This window comes from Panthera leo, chromosome D3 (genome assembly GCF_018350215.1).
Source record: "Panthera leo isolate Ple1 chromosome D3, P.leo_Ple1_pat1.1, whole genome shotgun sequence".
NCBI lineage: Eukaryota > Metazoa > Chordata > Mammalia > Carnivora > Felidae > Panthera > Panthera leo.
In genome coordinates this window covers 27953338-27977497 of record NC_056690.1, presented here as the reverse complement: position 1 = coordinate 27977497, position 24160 = coordinate 27953338, and the positions used below count along the sequence as shown (strand labels likewise).

At 52.7% G+C, this 24160-nt stretch overlaps 1 protein-coding gene across 7 annotated transcripts in view; it reads right to left on the bottom strand.

Annotated features, from left to right (window-relative positions):
* Nucleotides 1-24160, bottom strand: part of TXNRD2 (thioredoxin reductase 2) — a 51659-nt gene that overhangs the window by 10724 nt on the left and 16775 nt on the right. For all 7 annotated transcript variants that reach the window (XM_042911286.1, XM_042911291.1, XM_042911287.1 and 4 more), the window contains 4 exons: nt 20926-20996; nt 11651-11670; nt 10769-10860; nt 8290-8464 (listed from right to left, as the gene is read on the bottom strand). In XM_042911286.1, the coding sequence (XP_042767220.1) occupies nt 8290-8464; nt 10769-10860; nt 11651-11670; nt 20926-20996 (358 nt within the window). The remainder of the gene's footprint in view (nt 1-8289; nt 8465-10768; nt 10861-11650; nt 11671-20925; nt 20997-24160) is intronic.

The window sequence follows — 24160 nt, the reverse complement described above, 5'->3', positions numbered from 1 at the left end:
CCAAGCTGCCAGCAGAGCCCCCTTTCTCCCCTAACTCAGACAAGGTGGCCTTCCTAAGCCAGGAGGTAGCAAATGCAGCTCTTCCCGCCAGGCTCTAGGAGGACAGCGGCGGCCCCTCGGAGCTCCCTGAGGCTCAGGGTGTCTCCCGAAGGCAATGATAAACAGTTTCAGAGGCACAATTCCCACCGCGTGTGGTGGCTCAGACACACGAGAGGTCGGGTAGTGGGTGGTGCCAATCTGAACATCTGGAAGACCAAGTTCTGTGAAAGGGAAACCTTAAGTCTCCAGCTGCTCTCCCAGAGTGGGAAGTCAAAACACAAAAACTCAACTAAGCCGTGCTTCTCAAGTTCATGGGGAGCCGGCTCCAGCTTCTTCATTCTGCTTGGCCACAGGAATCAGGTGCTAGGCGGGCTGACACCCATTACCCAGCATACCAGACACACGTGATGCGACGCAAGGCCCTAGAGGTCCCTGATGGCATCCATACCGGCACTAGTCATGTGAATGAAGACCGGTGAGCATGCAGAGTGCAACATGCCATGCTGGCCAGTGTCCTGTCCTGCATAAGGCAGCGTGGGGGCCCAGGCCTGACTCCCGAGTAGGGGATCCAGCTGGCATCTGGGAGCTCTTGTGCATCTAGGACTGGAATGTGCTGTGCCTCAGTGAGGAAGGAGTTGGGCCCAGTGGGGAGGCCTGGTGGGGGTCTGCTGGATGGGCTGAGGGGCTCTGCAGGTAGGGGACTCATAGCTCAGCTCTCAGGCTCCTCCCCAGACCTCCAGTTGTGGGGAGCAGGGCATACAGCAGCTCACCAGGCCCACGACCTCTAGGTGATGGCTCCAGGCTGAGGCTGGAGCATGTGAGGGTAAAGCTGGCTGCCTGCAGACCACCCTGCTCTAAGGCTAGCCATGCTGCACTCCTGCCTGGCCGGTCATGGGAGGTCAGAAGTGTTTCCTCCTGTGCCTTATGGTAACCATGGTAACCACACACCTCCCAGATGCCAGCCTAATCACATCCAAGATCTCAAGAATATAAAGATAAATTTAAAAGGAGTAACAAGAGTGGAGTAGACAGAAGGAATATGCCCAACTTGTGGGAGGCACTCCACTGATGTTTCTGGGAATGAACAGTGAAGGAAGAGAGTGGTTGCGCCAAACAGAAATGGCCCTAAAAGGGCAGCCGTTGGCACATTGGGTTTTGGAAGCTGTGCTGACTGGGCCTGTGTGGGGTGAGACCTGGGGTTGGCAGGGGGCCCAGCTCCACCCAGGCACCCCATTCTGTGGGCCATGCCCCTGAGCTATGTGGTAGGCCCTGTCAGCCTCATGGGGCCACAGCCAGGACATGGGCCTCACTGAGCAAACAATGTGGACAAGGGTCATGGAGGAGGGAGGGACATCCCACATGACCCTCTGAAGTTCTGTTCCCTTGTGCTCAGAGCCATCATGTCTTCCCAAAAGGGCTAGGGGCCCAGTCAGATGGTGTGCGGACCCCACTTAGCTCAGGCCTGGAGCCCTCAAGGAAGTCAGAGGTGCTGGGGTAGGGACCCAGTGGCCAGCCATGCAAGCAGGGCAGCACTGGCCCCATGGAAAATGCCCAGTCCAGGTCAGACTTAAATGACCAGAAGCCAGACTCAGGCACCGTGCAAAGTCTTCTCCCTGACCATTTCCCTCTTATGCAAAAATAAAGGTAGCACTCCTCAGGCGATCTGGGGAGAGAGGGGAGCCCCCATGGCATCCCCCCATCTGTATCACCCTGTGTGTCATGCATGGTGCTTTACCCCCGCCCCCAGGAGGCCATGCACTCTATGACCAATGGGATCCATTGCTCCCTGGGGCCTCAGCTCTTTGGCACCTGGCTCGGGTTTGCCGAGCACTGCTGAGTGGCTCCCCTGGATTGACTCCCACATCTCTGCTCCCTGGACACCACTGGGATGGAGACGGCGGTCTGTCCAAATGTTGGTTTAGTTCCTTGGGACAGGTCCTTAGAGGAAGGCTGGCCAGCCAGGTGGGGCCTCCTCGGAGCAGGGCAGGGAGTTGTGCCTGGACAGATGGCTCCTTCTTGGGCTTGCTCCTTCACTCCCACTGCTGTTTTAACTTTCGCTTCTTTGATTACCAGTACATTTACCAGTAAAGTTAAGTACTTTTGGCCACGTATTTACTAGCTGTATTTCCTTTTGTGAACTGCCAGTTCCTTGCCTTTTTTTCATTCATTTATACATATCTCCATAACTTCATTGCCTTGTAAGTAAGAGCTTCTCATGTGATACGCGAATGCCACTGCATCATATTTACCACAATCAGGGCATTAAGATTCTAGATGCAAACATGTTCTCACTTCCTCCTCAGAGGCAATGTGCGAATAAATATGTGGATGGGCCCTTGAAGCTGCCTCCTTCACCAGGCCCAGCTTTGCCCACTGGCCTGAGTCCCTCTAGGGTACCACGTGAGCCCTGGTGTCACCAAGGTAAGATAGTGCCTCCCTCCCTGTGCCCAGCATCCAGGACACCCCAGGGTGCTGAAGTGGTAGAAGAAGCTGCATTCAGCCTGAGAGCTCTCAGTGCAGCTGGACCAGGCCAGCCCTCCCTCATTGCACTGGAGTCCCACCAGCTGCTGCTGCTGGCCCGGGGGAGGCAGCTAGGCCACGATGCTCACCCAGCCAGCTGGAGAAGGCCGGAGAAGGCTGAAGGTCGAAAACCCCCCAGACGGCGCCTGTTGGTCATTATTACCTGCTCAGCTGGGCACAGGGATGCAGACAACTGGACACATGCAGTTTCATGCGTGTCTTTCACCCCGTTATGGGAAAACGGGCATTCCCTCCAATTTCACGCCTGCCTGGAGCACACGTTCTGACGAGTGAAGGGCAATCCGTGTAATGAGGTAAGATTTAAGTGGCAGCAGGAGTATGACAGCGCGAATGAGGGGCTCTGATCAGACAGGCGCAGCCAGCGTGTAAAGGAAGCAGCCTGAAGCTCAGTGCCAAGAGGATGGGGGACCAGCGGCTTCACAAGGGCTCATGGAGAACCAACCCTCCTGGGGGGTACATACGTGGCCCCCACAGCCAGCCACCCCCATGGGCTGGGCCTGCACAGCACCCTGGACCAGACACAGAATGCGGAACTCACACCTTTGGCACCTCTAGTCAGATCCCTTGAAACCTACCTTTTAAAAATTTATTATGTCTCTTGTCATCTTTGAGATTTTAGGGAAAAGGATAATGATGGCAAAGAGCTCCTTTTATTTTCTGGAATAGCCCTTTTTACATGAGCCCCAGAACCCTAGCCACAACCTAAAGCGCCCCAAGGGCAGGGCAGAGCATCGATCCTGCTGGTCTGGGGCCCAGGCAGGGCTCAGTGTTTGCTAAATGAAATTAGTGAGCCTTTGTATGACCTGAGGACCTCATCATGACTTGAGGCTAGTGGCTCACTATGACCACTGAGCACCTGCCACTCCCCCCTGGCCATCCTGATGACACCTGTCACCAACGCCCCTACATGTGGGTTTTTCCTTTTCAAGCTTGCATGCAGCACTGACAGCATATAAAATAAGCTCACATGGGCCCCTAAACCAGTCAGCCCTAGAACTTGGTGGAGCGTCCAGCTCAGGTTCAGCTGCAGCCTGGTCCACTGGAACCCCCAGGAAGGAACATGTTCCCTGGCAGGTGGTAACTATTGCTGTAACAATTACAAATGTCAATATAACCTTCCTGCTGGTTGTTCCCAGTAGGACTTAGATTTAGATAGTGCACATTAATGCATATAAACGATGTTCACTTATGTTTAGAAACATTTTCACCAGGGCTTTCTTTTCCTTTTTCTTTTTTTAAAGAAATTGGTTTCCACCAAGTTCTAACCATAAATATTGAATTTGACTTGGTAAAAAGACTCTGCTGGATGACCATGAGCATGAAGGTAGGCCAGCCTGGATCTGATGGCTGTGGAAGTTGGGGTGACCCTGGATACACGGAGGAGCCAGCTCGCAAGCCTGGCATAGCTCTTGGCCCCTGGCTGTGCAGGGCATCCCACACAGAGGGCAGGGGGACAGTCTGTGAGCCAGAGCGGAGATAAATGACAGTCACTGACCATATGGTGCACCGTCTGGGGCCACATAGTGTGGTGGGGAAGCCTGTGGCCTCAGGCCCAGGAAGAGCTCCGTGACTGTCTTCTCCTCCAAGAAAACAAACCACATACACAAGCAGATTGGGTTCTCTCTTCATGTTGCTAATTAAACTTGACGTTTACACTAAAATAAAAAGGTGTTAGAATATCAGAGGCTCACAAGCAGAGCAATGCTTCCCTTAAGGCCTTGAGAGCAGAGAAGTGTGGGCTCATCACAGGTAGTTAGGCCCATCACAGACAGGCCACTACGGAGTACCCACTGGGAAGAACATGGCCACATGCAGTTTCCTACAGCCACAGCAGGATGCAGGCCACCCCCAAAGAACAGGCCTGCTGGCCTTGGATTGGGCTTCTCTCAACAAGGTTGCACCTGTGTTCAGCCTGCCAGCCCCTCTCCAACATCCAAGTGCCAGCCATGGAGAGCCTGGGCCCCACTCACAGCTTTCAGGAGGCACTGGGGCCTGGACTGTCCCATCCATCTTGCTGGACTCAGAGCACTCCCACCCATGAATTCCTAGAGTCTGCGGGAGAGGGGTGGGGGCGCTTGCTTCTGTTTTGCCTCCAGCTCCCAGTGCTGCCCCTCAGCCCTAGGGGGTGGGGGTGGGGCGGATAGCCCATAGGACTTGAATGGGGCATGTCTGTGGCACGAGAGAGCCATCGGCTGAGGTTGAACGTGACTAACTAAGCAAATGGCCTCATGTAAACCAGAGCAAGCAGTTCCCAGGATAGAGAGGGGAGCCCCAGGCTGCAGCCCCTCCTGGGCAAATGCATTCCACTCCCTGGACACTACAGGCCCCCAGTGTTGTCTCCACGGACGCCACCACCTCCCTGGCCGTGGTCTATGTGCACATTCTGTTCAGGTGGACTGTATAGGAAGCGGGGTCCTCAGTATGGTGGTTGGATTAGAAGTGGGAAAGCCAGGCCTGCAGTGCCTGCTGGCTCCCTTTATGCCATTTTAGAGGCTCAGAAGTCATCCTTAGGCTTTACACACAGGTGGACGACACCAGCTCTCCTGCTAAGACAAAGTCCGAAGAAGAAGAAATGGCTGATTCCTAACAGATCAACTGGGCTCCTGAGGCAGGGCCAGGACAGCCCTTCCTGGCACTCCGGACAGTGGGAACACCAGCTGTCTGGGCTTTCTGATCATGCGCAGGACTCCTGTGGTTCAGGAAAGGATGCGCCAGAGTCTCTACCTTTCCCTCAAGGGAAGGATAGAAAGCCTTCTGAGGTGCTGAGGGGTACGCGACAGCTTTAACTGCTGGTTCTCCTAAGGCTTCACTCCAGAGGCCCTTTGCCCATCCTCTGAAGCAAAGTCTAAGCTAAGCTAAGGATGAGCTCCAGCTCAGAGGTGTTTACACACCCAGGTGTCCACTCGGATGCCCTGTCCTGCTCCTGCTCCCCCAGACAGCTGAGGATTCAGGCCACAACTGGTTAACTGCACAGGGTGAATTCGAGCCCGCGGCGCAGCGCAGGCTGACTGTCTTCACTCAGCACCGTAATCGGCACATCTGCAGACAGGAAATCCTCCTTGCTGCGAGTTCCCAGTCTATTATCTGAGACACCTGGTGTGGGTGGGTGATTCAGAGACAAACAATGAGCTGGCCCCCTGCACAGCAATTAACTGCTTTAACTGCTAATGTATTTAATCCACCACGTGGAGATCAAGGCTGGGCCGAGGAAGAGGCTTGGAGTCCTCTTTGGCTTGTAGACTGCAGGGCCCACTTCTCCATCCCTATGGATGCTGTCCTCACCGGCCGTGACCAAGACACCAGGCACAAGGGCAGCTCAACGCGACAGAAGCTCGTCCCAGCCCTCAGTGTGTCCACAGGGCACGAGGGGCATCCTTCTGTCCTGCTTTTACCCAGGTTGTGTGCACACAGGGCTCGCTGCTGAGGCAGAACTATGGTCCAGGAGCCATTTGTGGTACCAGCCCTTCAGCCCCCAGGGTGTTTTATTTTAACGTCCTGGATTGGATCATCTTTTATTGTAAGCAGAAATAATGCTTGGATAAAGGCTTATGGGGTAAACCAGCAGAAAACATTCCCAGTTGTTAAACTGGGAAGTGGCTCCTGATTGTTTACAAAACCTGGCTCGGGAGTGAGCAGCAAAGTCAGCACATGCCCGTACAGCCCCAGAAGGCGTGCCAGAAACCGCCGCCACCACAGCGCCGCTTCGGGAAGCAAGGTCAAAGGCCAAGGACTGTGAAAAGCTTCCACCCCCAGCATCAATCACGTTGGGCAGACTGTCTGGGGGATGCTCTTTTTGAAAATACAAAAAATAAAATGGACTCCTGGCGGGGGAGAGTAGGTTTGCGTGCCAGGGGCCCTGCTTGTTGCCCACCAGGGACCCTCCAAGCTTGGAGGAACTCGCAGCCTTCTGAGGGCATGGCCCCTTGCCCTCTGAGCTGCTGCCGTCAGTGTGGGCTTTGCTGATGGCATATGGGCACAGGCCTTTGCCTCTGTCCAAAGGTGAGAGAAGGGACATATTTTGGGGGGGGGGGGCGGGGGAGGCCCAAAGCATTATCAGGGGAAAAACTTGCCACCTCACCTTTTAGAATGGAGTTTAAGATAAATGTCAATTTAGGGGCGCCTGGGTGGCTCAGTTGGTTAAGCGCCCAACTCTTGGTATTTGCTCAGGTCATGATCTCACAGTTCTAGGAGATTGAGCCCTGCATCAGGCTCCATGCTGACAGCACAGAGCCTGCATGGGATTCTCTTTCTCTCTCTCTCAAAATAAGTAAATAAACTTAAAAAAAAGATAAATATCAATTTACACTTCTGGATCTGAATAGTTATATAACCTTTCACAGTGTTCAACAAAATAAACCTAAGTGGGTTTTACTTAATAAAAGTAAATTTAGTTTTATGATTTGAACAAGAATATTTCCTGTGGCCATTTGCTAAATTTTGGACAAGAGGCACTAAATTTACTACAAGGCATTTTCTTGCTCCTTAAATCTGCTCGTGTTGACCACACACAAGCAAAGGGTTCTGACTCCTCCAGAGTTTATCTCACTGTCTGATTCCAAGTGTTCTGAGAACTCAGAAAACCAGAGAGGCTTCTCAGATGTACATCACTGTGTGGTGCAGCCCTGTTCCTCCCGGCGGCTCACTGCAGGGGATGTGGGAACCAGGCCGACCACGTCTTGACAAATGCTGATGGGACAGCCCCTCGGAGTCCTCAGTAAACATTCGATTAACTGACATGGAAGCAGATGATGAGACAGATAGCTACTCAGATTCTGAGCTCATAGCGGAGGGAGAGCTGACCAGGCCCAGTGCAGAGAGACCCTGAGAACTAAAGACCTCGAGAAAGGAAGACCTCATTTGTTTTTTTCACATGCAAGTTGACAGAAGGCTTAGGAAAACGAGATTCCAACCCTAGAAGACAGGTATCAGGTGGGCACGATGTCCAAGCAGGTGTACTGCACCCAGTGCCACACGCCCTCACTAACGAGAACCTGTCAGCCCTCAGCGACCACAGCCCACTCACAGCACCACCGTGCCCCAGTCACAAGCAGGCTCATGGTGGGAACCATGGCTGAGCTCTCTGTTCTTCCCGCCTGGCTCCCGGCCAGGGTGCCTTTCCTCAAAGTGCACGTCCCTCCCTCAGACTAGCCCAGGCCCAGGCCCTGGGCCCGTATCAACCCCGCTGCATCCCCACTCTCCATCCTGCCCCTCAGGGGTGGCTTTGGGATGCAAGAGGATTCAGCCTGGGAAGGAGTATGTCTGGCCATGTCACCAATGGTCTAATTTTGCCCAGCCATGCTTGCTCAGCCTTTACCCCCACAAAAAGCTGGACCCACACCTCTCAGAGAATAGGAGAATGAGAATACAACCACTTGTGGGTGAGGTGGCAGCCAGCCCATGCAAGGCGGAGAAAGGCCCAAGGCCTCTGCCCTATCACTGATGCCATCTTTGGAAATCTGCAAAGTATGACATCCACAAAGGCCAGTAAGACCCCTACTCCTGAGGAGCTCAAAGCAACCCACAGGGAGGTAATGCAAGCAATCCCACGGGCTACTATCATGGCCTAAGAGGTGGACTGCAATGACTGGCCCACCTGAGAGCCAGCAGAACGAGGGGAGCCCTGGAGGCAGCAGGAAGGGGAGGTGGTGCTGCTGGTCTCCATGTACGGCTCACTTGTGTATGTGCACATGCGGCTCAGTGCACCCTTACCTATGGCCCACAGGACAGTGCTGAAGGTGCCCATGTTCTCCCTGCCAGAGGTGAGGTCCTCCCAGGTGACCTGGAGTTGGCCGTCTGGAAGTTTCTGCACTCTTGATGGGGTACAGTGCTTCAGGAACCTGGTGCCTTGAGAGGCCATGTACTCTGTGACCAAGGAAGACATTTGCTGCAAAGCACAAGAAGACATGCTGTGAGGACCAGGTAGCAGTGAGAATGTCCGCTACTGAGGACTGTAGGAAGAAAGGACTTGGTCTCCTGCCTGCTTGAAAAGGCCCTAGAAGAGCCCAATAAAGGTTCCTCCAAAGGAGAAGGTCCAGTGCCCCTCCTCACACAGAGGAACTGAGGAACTGAGGGCTGAGCCGGGAGCGCATCTGATGCTCCCTGGTTCCAAATCCAAGGGCCTGAGGCCCTTTGGTTAGGATGCACTTGACCTTTAGACTCCTTTCTAGATGCTAAGTCTTTACTAAAAGCAATGACAGAGAAGCACCCCCTTCTCCTGGGGGCTCTGGCCTGCCTAAACCAGATCGCACTTTGGCTCTAGACTCGCCACCCCTCTGCCCCTGCCAAATGCTGTCACCTCCTCTACCATTGGGGGAACTGGGACACTAGGTGGGTACCTCTACTCCCCACTAAGAGGTACAAGGTAGCAGGTATGGTGGGGCCATGGGGCTGGCTGGGGTGTCTGCAGAGAGGGCTCCCTCCTCCCAGCCCAGAAGGCTCTGCACCAACTGGCTGCAGATGGGGGCCTGGTTCCTGGTGCCACTGTGGGGGCTTGTGCAGGCCAGAGCTCCAGTCAGACACAGCTTTTTCTTTTAGGAAAAATAAAAGCCACTGTTTAAATCCTCTGGTGTCTGTTCATTTAGAGACACACACGATGAAGAGGCCTGCCTGTTCAGGATTGTCACACCAGTCACAAGGAGTGTAGGCTGTTGATCCCTCTGGATGCCTGACAAGCCTAAAGTCTCTGTCACAGTCTGAGGGAGAACTACTGAGTCAAATTGAGCCACATGGCAAGACCACTGGCCCTAGGCCTGCTACCAGGCCTTCACATCCTTCTCTGAGGCAGAGCAGGGCCTGGGTCACCTGGCCTCACCACTGTGTCCCAGGGCATCCCTTCTCATCATTCTCCAACTTCTGCCCAGGCTCAGTGCTAAGGCCAGTCCTTTGAGTGGTCCTCATCCCTACATGCCCCTTGTCCGCATCTGCATCCTGCAGTGCGGCCTCCTGTGACTCCTGTTTGCTGCCCGGCACACTCTACCCATAGCCCAAGGCACAGAGACCTTCCCTGGATGCTGCAGCCCTGTTGCAGGTGCTCAGTGCAGAGGCACTGAGTGAAGTAAAATGGAGTGGCTGGCACAGGACAGAGGGACAGGTCTCTGTGTCTGCTGGGGGGGGGGGGGGGGTGGGGCTGGAGACTGGACATGGCAGGCTCACTGCTTCCCTCTGTGAGACCTTGCCAGCCCCGAGAGCCCAGAGTGCAGATGGACAGGGGTCTGTCTTCTTCTCAGGGACATGGGGGTAGGACATATGACATCTTAGCAGTGACAGCCCCAGACGTGGGTTTTAATGGATGACTTTCCCTTGAAGAGTTTTTAGTTAAACACATACACACACACACACACACACACACACACACACACACACACACACCAAACCATGTGCTCCTAACACGGATGCATCTGTAGTCAGTGCTGGTACCTGTGTCTCGCCATTAGCAAGGGTGTCTATGCCCCAGATCTGTATCAGGACAACCTGCACTGTTTAGTCCCCACAGGGTGGCTCTCTGAGCTCCTGCCTGGAAGCTCAGGAGTGGCCGACTGACAGGAAGACTGCGTGCGGTGTTGGCCCTGCACAGTGGACAGGACATCAAACTGGTAGGCCCTGAAAGACTGTGTGGATGCTCCAAGTGCTCGGGGTGGACCACTGGCCAGGAAAACCACCAAACGCTCATCCTGATTCATGAGTTACATTTTTTTAGTCTATGGTGGGTGACTGGGAATGCTGCCAGGGGCTTTCATCTCCTGAGGTGGTCACCCAGGGCCTCACCAGTCTAGCAACTGCTTCCCCACCTAGTATTGACCTTGAGGAGGCAGCACCGCACTTGGACACCAGAAGGGCTTGGCAAGGGAGACAGAGGACAGTGCTACAGCCAACACTCGCCTTCTCATTAATGGAGAGATGGGAAGGGGTGACTCAACCTCGCAGTCTGTGAGGCTGGCCCGGGGTGCCCTTAGGTCCAGTGGGAGGCTGCAACATGTTCCATGTGCCTGTTCCATGTTCCTTTCCACACTTGGGTGGGTGTTTTATATTTCAGGGACAATCTCCTTATTCAACTCAAGGGCCAATTTCTAAAGACTGAGACCTCATTCCCAGCCCATACCTGCACCTGTCTGGGCCGGGGCAGCTGGCCGAGGATATGCAGTCCCCTGGGGAGAGCACAAGGTGGGAGTGGGGGCACACAGAGCCATACCTGGTCAAAGCCCCGGAGGGGGATGCTTCTCATCATGACAGTGGTATCCAGTCCGAGCCCAGTGAGGAAGCCAGCACACTCTAGGGCCACATCTGCCAGAGGCTGAGGAATGCTAATGGATCATGACATCAGGAGCCAAGTGGAGAGACCCCAGTGCCATGGCCAGCCACCCACTCCCCCACCAATCCCCAGTCAGCCTGAAGGAGACACAAAGACCCCCTCCCATACCCCCATCCCACAAATGCACACCCAAGGTGAGGTGTGGCCTCTGGAGGTGCAGTGACAGCACTGTGGGCACCCTCCAGCACCCAGTGCCCTGGCAGCTTCTGCCTCCATGGGGCATTTGTGCAGGCTCCCTGGAGTTTAATCTCAGCCTTTCGGGACAGGCTCCCCCTCCAAGGGGTCTGAGTAGCGACAGCAAGGAAGAGTTTCCTACATGAAAGACATGAAACAGCTGCTTTCGACCCGTATTCCCAGCTAGCAGCCCCAGCTTTCATCTTCCATCAGATAGCCCCTCTCCTGACCTCAGATCCTCCCATGGCTCCTCTCTTGACCCTCTCTGGTTTTACTGCTCCCTCTGAAGGAACGGGCCTGGCTGGGGCTTCTCTCAAGGGAGCACCACCTGCCTCACGGCTGTGTCCAGCTGCCCCGACTGGCTCAGCCATCTCAGTGTGTGGCTCAGGAAATGTCTCCAGGAAGCCCTAGCCTCAAAGGTCAGGCTCAAATTGTCCCCTGAGTACAGGTCATCTGTCCTGAGTGGCCCTATAAGAGCTGGGATCCAGGCGGCAGAGTGTAGGCCTTGGCAGAAGGGAGAGCAGTGCAGGAGGGGCCGTAGGGAGTGTGAGCATAGCCGGCTGTCACCTGCACACCAGCAAAGGATACAGCTGGCTCCGACCACCAACCTGTTAGAGGAACGGACACACAGAGAAAGAATGGTGAGTCCCGCACATGGCCCACCATGACACATGAGCAGCTGTCTAAGTGGGGCGCCCGCAGTGGGGATGGGGCCCTCAGCTTTCGTGCAAGGGGCCTGGTCAGCTGATGTGTCACTGCTGATGAGTCAGCTGAGGCTAACTGTTCAAACAGGTTGTCCCAAGGTACAAAACCCACTTCCCAGAGGCTCCGACTGTGAAATAAAGGACAAACACTATGTCACTAAATCGGGAAATTGCCTGGTGGTGAAGGATGTGAGTGGTCAGTGACAAAACAGCACATCCTGTGCAAGGTCCTGGGAGTGGGATCAACACAGAGTCTGTGGACATGGTAAGAAAAATCTCATTAGAAGTGGAATGGTTTTCCTTCTGTCCTAATGTAAGTTCTGCCATGGGGTCCCTCTGGACCTCCTGTGGCCAGGATGGAAATGGAGATGCTTTGCAGGACAGGGAGGACACCAGACAGTGGGGAAGGTTCTGGGAAAGCATCAGTTATAGTCAGAACATTCTTGGACCATGGAAGGCCAGGCTGGAAAGGTCCACACGTGCCTGCCCAGTGCCACCACACACAGGCCAGGGCCAGGAGAGCCAGCTCCCCTGAGCAAGGATGAGGGCACCTGAAGGCAGAGGGGGACACAGGCACTGAGCAGAGTCACTTAAAATATTTGCCCTAATAGGAGCATCTAGGTGGCTTAGTTGGTTGAATGTCTGATACTTGATTTTGGCTCAGGTCATGATCATGCAGTTTCACGGTTTCGAGCCCCATGTTGGGCTCTGCACTGATGTTGCAGAGCCTGCTTGGAATTTTCTCTCTCTCTCTCTCTGCCCCCCCGCCCCCGACTCCCAGCTCACACTCTCTCAGTCTCTCTCTCATAATAAGCTTAAAAAAATTATTAAAAAATAAAAAATAAAATAAAATATTTGCCCTAGTAGAATAAATCCTCTCCTGTTATTCAGCTCCACTCTGCATGCATGAACACACATGCACACAAGCACACATCCACACATGTGCACAGAACCTAACACAGAATGAATATTCCCAGCCCGGGTGGTAACATGTGGGTGGGCTTGTCAGATCACCCCTTCAGCCTTTGAACAAGAGGAGGTGATGTAAGGATGGATAAGCCCAATGTCAGCACTAATCCCAGCAAGTACTAATGATATAATTCCATTTCAAAAAGCAGCGTATCCCATGGAATATTGCTGAAGGTGCCCTGCGGGGAACAATCGGCACACGGCTTCCTCTCAGGAGCTGGGGATAGAACTGTGCTGGATTCATATTTGAAGTGAGTGAACAGAGCTCCGTATGTGAAAAAGTTGAGAGGGACATGGCCCCGCGGCTGGCCAGAAGCACGGAGATGCATTCAGAGCTCCATCCGAGCCTGCCAATGTTTAAGAAATAGACATGTTGGAGTGCACGTGTATCCACGTGTGTACATAGCCACGTATATGTGTAATATGCATGTCTCTGTATAGGTACATTTTCAAAATTATGTAACCTAACTTCTTTTGTGCTTGATATATGCAGTGAAAGGTATAAGCCTTTCTTTAAGATAGGAAATTACAAGTTACTTAAAATACAAGCAGAATTTAACTGCTTTGAACATCCTGCCTTAAATGCAAGAATGAAGTTGGGTAAAAGCATCAATGCCAAACATGCAGTGCCCTTTGCTCCCTGCTTCTGGTGGTGGTGATGGCGCAGGCCAACCGCCTCCCAGCCAGGCAGGCCATGCAGGCACTAGGGGAGGCCCTCCATTGGACAGCGGGGCTGTCCCTGCCTGTCTTGGAGCCTTCTTGCCTCTGTAAAGTGGACCCTCCAGCGGGAGACAGCTGGCTGCTGGGTGCAGCATACACGACAACCCCAGGCCCTCTTATCACATTGCCAAGGACACGGCAGTGTAGTCTCCTGATTCTGGCAAAAAACTGTTTTGTTTCTGCAGCCTCCGGGTAACTCCCCAACCCCCTGCACTATGTGGATGGGGAGCTGGATGGGGAGGTAGGGTGGGCAGTCATGTAGGTGCTGAGCAGCCAGCTCCTCCCATGGAGCCACCTCAATGCTCTGGGTCTCCTACTCTCACCTCAAAGTCACGGTGCCCACCCCTCAGGCCACCAGATTTGAATTGCCGATGGAAGACACATCTGGGAGACAGCAGGCACCAGCTCAGCCATTCCTAAGTGGGTGTCCTTAACTGCATGTGTATAGCTGAAATCTCATAAACAAGCAAGCATCCTGCTTTCTTGAAGGTAATTTTGGGTCTCTTCTTGTCTTTGTGAGTATTGGTTTTCACTCCATCCCTGTGCCCAATTTATCAAATAATCATTATTCTTTGCAGAAAACAGGATCCAAGAACTCTCTTCAAATGAGCTAAAGTAGGAAAATGCCAAAGCAAAAACAGACAGACACCGGAGCCTCCAGATCACGAGGGGTGGGGGGCTGCCAGAAGACAGGGGCACTGTTTTGTTTTTATTGGTAGCTTTGAAACTGTAGACAAGTTCCACTGGCTGCTAAGGGACTCTTGGCCAGGAAGGGGGCCTGGGAACCATGAGGTCAGCTGCCAAGGCACGATGACCACTGCTGGCCCTGGCCAGCCACAGGAGGACAGGGGTGCTGCCAGAAGAAGATAGGACCAGCTTGTTGGATCTGGGGGAAGGGCCCGAGTGAGCCTCTGAGGCCTGGAAACACTCACCTTGTCACTACAGTAAGAGACCCAGACACAAGGGTATCAGTCCACATGGGAAATCACTACCCTGCATCCTGGGAGCCCCTGATTCAATTTTACGTGTGTTCTGGGCAGCTCTGCTCTCTGTGCCCTTCGGTGTGCAAACATTTCATGCGAAGGTATAACTACTGTGGGATTAGCCTAATCACAGGGCAGGCTTTCTTGTTCAAAATCTGAATGGGGGAGGAAGCAGAAACAAAAGCCTTAATTCAGACCCATGAAGCCCCAGCTTAAAGAGCCCTCCACCTGCCTCTCGAGTTTGAAGGCCCCTGATCCGCTCCCCAAAGGGAACACCCACACAAAGTGAGGCCCTCACGGCAGGCACCTGGCTCCTTGGCGGCCCCACCAGTGCAGGAAATGCCAAACGAGCTGTGAGCTCAGGTGCCCCGGGGAGGCAGCAAGGAGGGTGGGGGGCCCCAAGGCCCCCTCCCCAGTGGGGGCTGGCTCCGGGCTTGCCTGGGATCTGCCAGACCCATCCCACCCCTCAGGGCCTGACACTGGGCCCCCCTCCGCCTAGCCAGAGCCTCTGTGTTCTGGCCTCATAACAGATGCCACCTGGAGGAGTTGTCTTCCTCAGCCCCTAAGCCCGGCATGTCTTAGACATGCCAGGGAGATGGTCAGTGGGGCTTTACAGGCTGGTAGCCAAGTGTCAGGCAGATAGCTGGTCTCCCTTTTGCTGGACACAAGGCTGTCACACCAAATGAACGTGGAGGTTAAGCAGGAAATGAGAAAATTCGCAGGAGTGAGTTTTCCTAACCAAACGGCTGTGGTTCTTCACAAGATAAATTTTATATTCTTCCCTTTTGCGCTCAGGGAGAGAGAAAAATGATCACAAAACCTAGTCAGATTCCAGACTTAAAATAAGGGTCACACACACACACAAAAAAAACTCTTAGGACCAACTCTGACAGGCAGTGTTAAATCAGCTTGAGTTACAAAAACACTCTGCCTCACAGAGCAGTAGGGTCCGAGGACAGAGAGGGCCAGGCTGTGCAGCTGTGGGAGAGCGGACAGTCCTGGGCTGGCGAGTGGGAACAGCCGGGTCCAGGCTGTGACCTGGAAACAGCAACTCAGTTGTGTGTCAGGCCAACGTGGGAGAAGAGCCGCCCCTAGGTGACTCCAGTCTCATTCAAGTCCTCTTACGTCAGAGAAAGGTGACAGTACTTAAGTCACCCCAAAGCTCCCCGCTCAGAGCCCACCTATGCACAGAGCTGGCCTTGCAGACATGGCGTGAACCCTAGGTGTGAGTGCTGACCAGCTGGGCCAGGGAGCCAAGGGGGTCTGGAGCAGAGTGACCTCAATTCCTCACCTTTAGACTGCCTGAATAGTCACAGCGTGCACAGACCTGAGGATCCTGGCCCAGGCAGGCTGGGCAGCTGGACCCAAGTCCCAGCCAGGATGCCCGGGTCCAGAAGGCCTGAAAGAGGGGGTGACCCTCCAGGTGAGTGAACCAAGGTCACCCGGCTGTGTGATCAAAGGCGGAGCCAAGCTGCCTGGGTGCACAAGGATCCAGATACCCCAGTGCCTGCCTCCTTGAAAGCATTGTGGTGAGTCGGCCTCCCTTTCTCCCTTCCACCCTCCCTCCACCTGCCAGACAGGCTGGACAGCTGGGGCAGGGAGAGTTGCATGCCTTCTCCAAGCTTCCCCATGCAGGGCAGCGCACACCCTGCACCCCCATTTCCTCCACTGGTGGTGGATAGTTTCTTGAAGTGGCCATCATCCCCCTGAGCATTCCTTCCGAAGGGGCTCCTACTACCTGCCTAGGGGACCCTGTTCTTCTCCCAGAATCCTCCTCACTTCCTGTTCCTCCTCAACCTGCCCTGGATTTACCCAGAAAAATGAAGAAAAAAGAACAATGGAAAAGCCAAACAAGCCAGACACAAAGCTGGCATTCGGGTAGCCTAGGCTGAGTGGATGCCTCAGGTGGGGGTGTGGTTCTGAGGGTCTGGGCAGCCGGGATGCATCTCCCCCCTGGCCTCACAGGGTCCTGCTCATGGACTTGGGAGCTCACACTGCATATGCTAGAGTTTTCTACACATGATCTGTTACCTTTGGGGTAATCCAGCTGTGTAGTGAAGGGTGTTTAATTCTTTCCACCAACTGGGCTTGGGCTTCATCATCCCCTCTCTATCATCTATCCAGCCTTAGGTTCCCCAGACCTGGATTCGAGCAAAGGAGGATAGGGGCACTCCTCAAATGTCTGTGAGCCTACAACACCTCTATGGCCACTGGGGTTCAAGCCTTGAGGGGGCAAAGACGTGGAGCAACCATAGGACACAGGCCTCACGAAGGGCTACTCGCCACTGTGCCCCACTCCGATACATCCTGAAAGGTCTCAGATGCTGCCTGTGCCCCATCATGGGGAGGGACGAAGGGAGGAAGGCCCTGTGCATGCTGTAGAACCCATAAGGGACGTGGGGCCGGACGTGCCCACCCAGAGGCCAGTGGGGACGGCACCCGCTGCAGGCGGAGCCCAGGCTCTCTGGGCACCCTCCACCACCGGCTGGGCCTCCCGATGGGACCAAGCAGAAATGCCCGGCCTGGCTGTGGGAGGCACTACAGGGCCGGGGGGCAGCCCTCAGGTCCATATTAATTTCAGCTCCATTTTAAAAGCAAGTTAAAATAAACACAGGGAATATTTATAAGGCAAATAAATCTGGCAGAAACAGCCCCTCCAAGTGTGAGCAGAGGCCTCCCCCTCAGCCCCAGCCCAAGCTGATAAAATACAGAAATGCTACTGTAGACCCTCCGGGCTTATTTTGACTGCAGCAGAGGAATGTAGCATGTAAACACTGACTCCCATATCACACTGTTACAACTTGCATTAACAGCACCGGACAAAAGCCGCATTTTCACAGAAGCATCGTACAGGGATATATCTCCAGCTTAATTTTTAAAAAAAACCATTTCCTCACATAAATCATGCTCAGAACGAAACGGGTGACTGATACATTGCAAACACTTTTTTCTTAAACAATAACATACCTAGATTCCTTCTAAACGAAAGAGCTTTTTAAAAAAAAAAAAAAAATCTTCTAAATGTTTTTTTTCTGAAGAAAATAAACACAGCACTTTCTTTCCTGACCAAAATATCTGGGGTGGTGTCTTCCCAGCGGAGCAGGCCACTGCCCAGGCACTCGGTCACAGAGGAGGGGCCCACAGGTTGGGCCACCAGGCTGAGCACCGGTGGCACCCACCATGCCTGCGCCTTCCGCCCTCCCCAGCCCTGAGTGATGGCCTAGGCCAGCCTCTCCACACACCCAGCCTCCATGACCAGTGGCTAGGGAGAGAATCACTAGAAACCGACCCCTTCCTGGGCACTGAAGACACCACTTTTAAAATGTAATGGGGGGGACGCCTGGGTGGCTCAGTCGGTTAAGCGGCTGACTTCGGCTCAGGTCATGATCTCGCGGTCCGTGAGTTCGAGCCCTGCATCGGGCTCTGTGCTGACAGCTCAGAGCCTGGAGCCTGTTTCAGATTCTGTGTCTCCCTCTCTCTGACCCTCCCCCGTTCATGCTCTGTCTCTCCCTGTCTCAAAAATAAATAAAACGTTAAAAAAAAAAAATGTTTTAAAAAAAATGTAATGGGAAAAGAGCAAACAAAAGAAAACAACAGAATATGCAGGAACTAATGTGACAAAAGACTGGGATTCAGAAAATGCTGGCCTTCGGTCATGGGCCAAGACAACTGAAGCGCATGGCAGCCTCAGACAGGACACAAGTTCCGTGCAGGGAGCTGGCCTCCCAGGCACTTGCACATTCAAGGCTGAACCACGGGTCCAGCAGACCACTGTGGAGAGGCTGGCAAACCAGGTCTACATTCCACCCAGAGGAATCAATGCGAAAGAAAACTAAGAAGATCTGAAGCCAACGCCAGGCACTTGCGCCAGTGATACAGGAAAGTGGGAGCCAGGAGCCAGAGCAGGACCGGGATTCCACTCGGGGATGGAGCTTTCAGCCCGGCTCAAGGGTGAGTGGTCAGCGACACGGGAACCCTAGAAGCCTGTTCTCTACCACTCCATACCACACACCACTCCATTCCACTCCACATACCACACCACCCACATCTCTCCACTCCATTCCACTCCACACCGCTCCACGCCACACACCATTTAAGACCACACCCCTCCACTCCACACCCCTCCACACCACACCCTCTACTCCACACCATACCATTCCACACCACACTCCTCCACTCCATTCCACACCACACCACACCATACCATATCACAGATGAACTGCAAATACCTCAAGGTCACAAAGGAAAATCTGACCTGTGGAAGGCCTAAAGGAAAATACAGGGGCTCTTTTTCAAAAACAATCTTGGGGGTGGAGCAGGCCTTCCTGAACATGCAATAAATCTAAAAGCCATTAAGTGTAAAAAGAGATCTAAGGTACGTAAAAAAAAAAAAAAAAAAAAAAAAGTTAAAAAAAAACCATTTGTACATCACACAAGTTAAACGACATGACAAGCTGAGAAAATCTGCAGTATAAACGACATGGGATCACAGCCTTAATACGCAAACCAGCTGGAAGATAAGAAACAGATAAGAAAAAAGGAAAACCGGATAGAAAGTGGGCCAAGGACCAAGCTGACAACACACAGACACACACACACACACACACACACACTCTTTCTCTCTCTCTCTCTCTCACACACACACACACACACACACACACACACGCACACTCTCTCTCTCACACACATTCACAGACACACTCAGTTTTTTTTAAATTTTTTTTAAATGTTTATTTTTGAGAGAGACAGAGACAGAATGTGAGTGGGTAAGGGGCAGAGAGAGAGGAAGACACAGAATCCGAAGCAGGCTCCAGGCTCCCAGCTGTAGCACATGGCCCAACACGGGGCTCGAACTCACGAGCTGTGACATCATGACCTGAGCCGAAGTTGGACACTCAACCGAGCCACCCAGGCGCCCCAACACACTCAGTTTTAAATGGCTAATAAATATGTGAAATGATGACTAATAATAGCAAATCCAAATAAAATCAGGCCATGTTTAACCAATTGGCTGATGATAAAAGAAAAGATAACTCAGAAATTTCGGCATAGAGGAAAAAAATGATCAACGTGACAACATGAAAACTACAAACTTCTGTATGAAAAAGTACCCCCAAGTAGAAAGACAAACCACAGCTGGGGGAACTGGTAGAAGGTGATGGACAGAGGGATGCAAACCTGCATGAGCTTGACCACAGTCACTGGGAGGGACCACATAGGCCTTGGGCACAAACAAGTGGTGCTCACCCCAAAGGAGCAGGGGGAGAGGTTCCCTTCTGTTTTACAGCTCATGAAAAAGCTGAAGTCCCAGGCAGGGCGAAGGGGGACAGCAGGCAGAAGCGCACCTGTAAGCTGGTGCAGCCCACCAGGAGGGAGCGCCTGCTAGCAGCATGGGTGAAGGTGTGAGGAGCACCTACCCCTGCACCTGGGTTCTCTACCTGTAGGAAACACCCCTGACAGGTGTATATAACATGCAAGAAGCATTATGACAGTAATAAGATGCACGTCAAAGGTTTTCACTGCAGCATTTCATGATGATGACAAAAAGAGACTAGGGAGATGCTCATGAGTCATGAAAAGATAAACTACATCACATCCATTCAAGGGAATCAAGCCCCGGCTGCGAACAGAGATGCCTCATGAAGAGTGAAACAGTAATAAACAGAGCACACCCGTGCCTACACACATACACTTGCACACACACCCCCATTTACCTTCGCACTTTTCCTCGCTTTTCCACCCCGTGTGTATGTATGTATATTCTCAAAACCAAGTCCCAAGGCCACCGAGCGTCTACTGACGATCAAGCCTCTGCTGCCCTCTGGTGGCCTTTCCAGTCCCTGCAAGCATGAAGTCCCCCACCCCCCCAACTACTACCCCCAACGCCGCTCACAAGAGTTGTCTGGACCTGAAACCCCCCCTCCCCCTTAACAGCCTGCTCTGTGGGTACAGGAAGTGCATTTAGTGCATTATCACCTGCTCAGGAAGTGTAAAAACACTCACACACTTCAAGTCTTATTTCCACAACTGGGCTATGGTTTCTGAGAACTTTGGAGCCTTTGCTGAATTTCAGGGAAGCCCAAGGTGTAAACCAGAGGAAAGGGGAAATCAAGGCCCAAGGAGAGGTCAGTGGCTTTCCCTAATGACCTGGCCTTACCTTCTCCTCCTTGAATATCCTTCCTCTGTGATGTCCTTAACGGGACCCACTGATACCCTGGGGGCTCCAAGAACCCTATTTGAAAACCGCTGCCCTAGACAGTTGGCTGATGCATTTTGTAATACTTGTGTCATCACTTCTAAGACAGTCACAGGATGCAGTATGTCAACAGCCCCACCAAGGGGCACAAGAACCATGTTCCCTTTCCTTCTTTCCAGTAGATAAGAAAGAATGGACTAGAGAGACAGGACTAACATATGGTTCTAAATGGCCCTGATGTTTGCAACTGTGAACAAGAGGATTTCCACTAAGGTCCATGCCAGGTCTTACGTTTTTCCAGGGGACTCCTTCAGCCAGAAGATGTCGTCACTTGTAATTCCATATTCCAAGGCGCCTTCGATCTACCCAGAAAAAAAAGGATCAGTGTGAGAAGAGCATCACCTAGCCTGTTCCTAGAGACTTCCCCCAAAGAGGATGACCATTTTGTAGACGCAACTCAGCCAGAACCACCCCGGCTCACACATGGGTGCACTTCCTTGCTCCACAGACTTTTCTTCAGGTTTAGCCTCTGGGGACAGGTGACCAGGCTATATCTGACTCAGTGTGCCATCCACTACTGGGCAAAGCACCCCAGCACACCTTGGCTGTATGAGGTGGCTGGGGAGCTGGGGCATGGCTCTCCCTGCTCTCTGGGGCCTTCCCCTTGATCCAGACCCGGGCTGAGAGGAGGGCAGGTGAGGAGCAGAGTGAGTCAGGGCATAAAGGGACAGGCTGGCTCCAAAGGCACAAGGCTGAAGGCTGGATGCTATTGGGCACTCTTGAGGGAGCCTGGGAATTGTACAGACTCTCCTGAATCCCAGAGGAGCCCAAGAGGGACTGCCAAGCAGACTGGGGAGACACAAGGACCAGCGTCCTCTCAGCAGCCCATGAGAGTAAGAAGAGTAAGATGTGCTGGTGGAGAGGAAGCAGACTGCAAACAGTTTATGATTCCAATTGGCAATAAAAATAAAGTCAGGAATTTCTCGGGGTTGTGCAAAGAAAACTGAAAGGTCTGGAAATCAAAGGGCCTAAAACATAAGCAACTCTTGGCAGGCACCCAGAGAGGGTGTGGTGGAGGTGGGTGATGGGAGGGTGGAGTGGCCACCAAGCTGACTCCCCCTGCACCGGACAGCTCCTGCCTCTGTCCTCCTCTGAGCGAATGGAGACATGGTGGCTGCCCAGCTGAGGTCCAGCACGGTGGGCCCAGGCCTGTTGCCTCTGCAGGGCACCCTGGCACATATGCAGGTTTGCCTGAGACGACTGCCCAGCTCCTGGGAGCTGACTGTGGCCTTCAGGGGCTTTAAGCAGAACCAATGTGGGCTTGGCTGATGGGTGTGGGGGTCACTAAGGGTCACCCACCTTTCCCGTCTGTTGTAGCTACCTTGTACAATAGCACCCTGCCACCCTACAGAGCCACATAATCTGCCCAAGGGCCACCTCTGTGCACAAGCCACCTGTCTCCTCTGGAGGCTGCTCTTGAGGGCCTGACAGCTGGAAGGGAGGCATGGTAGCCTCTGAGGACTGGAGGTGTACATTTCCCTCTGTGCCCCCTCTGTTCCCCATTTCCAGAGAAAGCATCGAACTAAAAGTAGAGGCTTAGGATTTAAGCATCTGAGGAGAAACAGAACCACTCCCTTGTTCCTCCTCCATCTGTGCTCTGTCCTGTCTAACTAGGAGGCAGAAGCAGCCTCCATGCCTGGGAAATCCACTGGCCTCATTAACTTCACCACAGCCCATGTGGAGGCTCAGGGCTTGTGCCACCTGGTTCCCAGGTTCCCCTGTGAGACCCATGTGGTTGTGACCTCAGCCAAACCGCTTCCTGCTTCCCATCCCACTCTCCACTACCCTGACTGGAGAGCCCCTTCCCTAGCGCCACCTTCCTTGTGGGGGTGAGGGCAGAGAAGCACCCTCAAGTAAGACGGGGCCAGGAGGGGATGCTGGCAGAAAATGGTGGACTGAGGACCTCCCAAAGTTCACCCCTCCATAAAAACAGCCAGAACTAAAAAAAAAAATAAATTAATTTAAAAAAAAAAAGAGTAAAATTCAACTTTTTGAGAACCATGGAAATTAACCAAAGGCTTGTGGCAACATAGGGCACTTTAAAAAAAAATTTTTTTTTTAACGTTTATTTATTTCGAGACAATGCGAGAGACAGAGTGCAAGCAGCGGAGGGGCAGACAGAGGGAGACACAGAATCCGAAGCAGGCTCCAGGCTCTGAGCTATCAGCCCAGAGCCCAATGCGGGGCTCAAACTCACGAACCGTGAGATCATGACCTGATCTGAAGTCGGACGCTTAACTGACTGAGCCACTCAGGTGCCCCAACACAGGGAACATTTAGTCAAGAAAAATGGCGGAGACTTGGTAAGAACAGTGAGTTTGGTGGAGTTTTAACTGACGCTAGCCCCATCTCTCAGCTCAGCACCAACCTTGAGAAATGAAGAGTGACTTTAAAAACGTACTGGAGAGCAGAACAGAACCAGAGGCCTTCCAAAGCTCCTTCCCAGAGTCATTGTTGGACCTGGCTGGGGCTTCCCCAGAAGACCCCACTCAAGAGGCTTATCTTCCACCTCTCTTGACCTTGCCCAGGGCCGAAAGCTCTCTCTGAGGAGGATCTTCCCAGTGATGTAGTCACAGCTGCCTGAGGTGATGGATAACAGCTGAAGCAAGCAACATACTACCCAAAAGTTTAAAAGGAAAAGCCAAGGAATGAGACGTCCATTGGAGCTTTGAAAAGGTCCCACGTATTCCTGGGGACCTAGAAGGCCAGGTGTAGGCACTGGGCTGTGCACACACCAGGGAAAGGCCTGAGACAGCCTGAAACTCTCACCTCTGGCTGGCCTTGAGGCCCAGCACAAGTAGGTAGTGAGGGCTAAGGCAGAGTTTCTGGTACCTGGCTAAATGTCAAAAGCGTGTCCCCAAATGCCTACCGAACCCCTCAGCAAAGACTGTGTATTTTCTCCAGGTGTTTAAGGAAACCTCTGTCTAGTTACTAGCTGACCACTAAGCTAACTGAGCAGAGACGTCAGTGGCCTCCCATGACAAAGAATATAGATTTTACAAAATCAGTTCAGAAAACCACCTGACGAACAATAGCAATAAACAAAATCCTACAGTGGAGAGAGATTCTGACTTCCAGAGTTAACACATTATTTTATTTGAAATATTCATTTTTCAATAAGAAAATTACAAAATGTGAAAAAACAAGAAAGTATAGTATGACCTTTACATGTTATTGGTGGGGGAATCTAAAATGGTGTAGCTGCTTTGGAAAGCAGTCTGGTGGTTCCTCAAAAGGTTAAAAACTGACCATCGACTCCATTCCTAGGTATATAGCCAAGAGAAGTGAAAACTTAAGTCCACAGAAAAACTTGTACATAAATGTTCACAGCAGCATTATTCACAACAACTCAAAGTGGAAACAATTCAGATGTCCATCAGTGGACAAGTGGATAAACAAAATATGGTCTACCCACACAATGGATCATTACTCAGGCATAAAGAGAAATGAAGTTCTAACACATGCT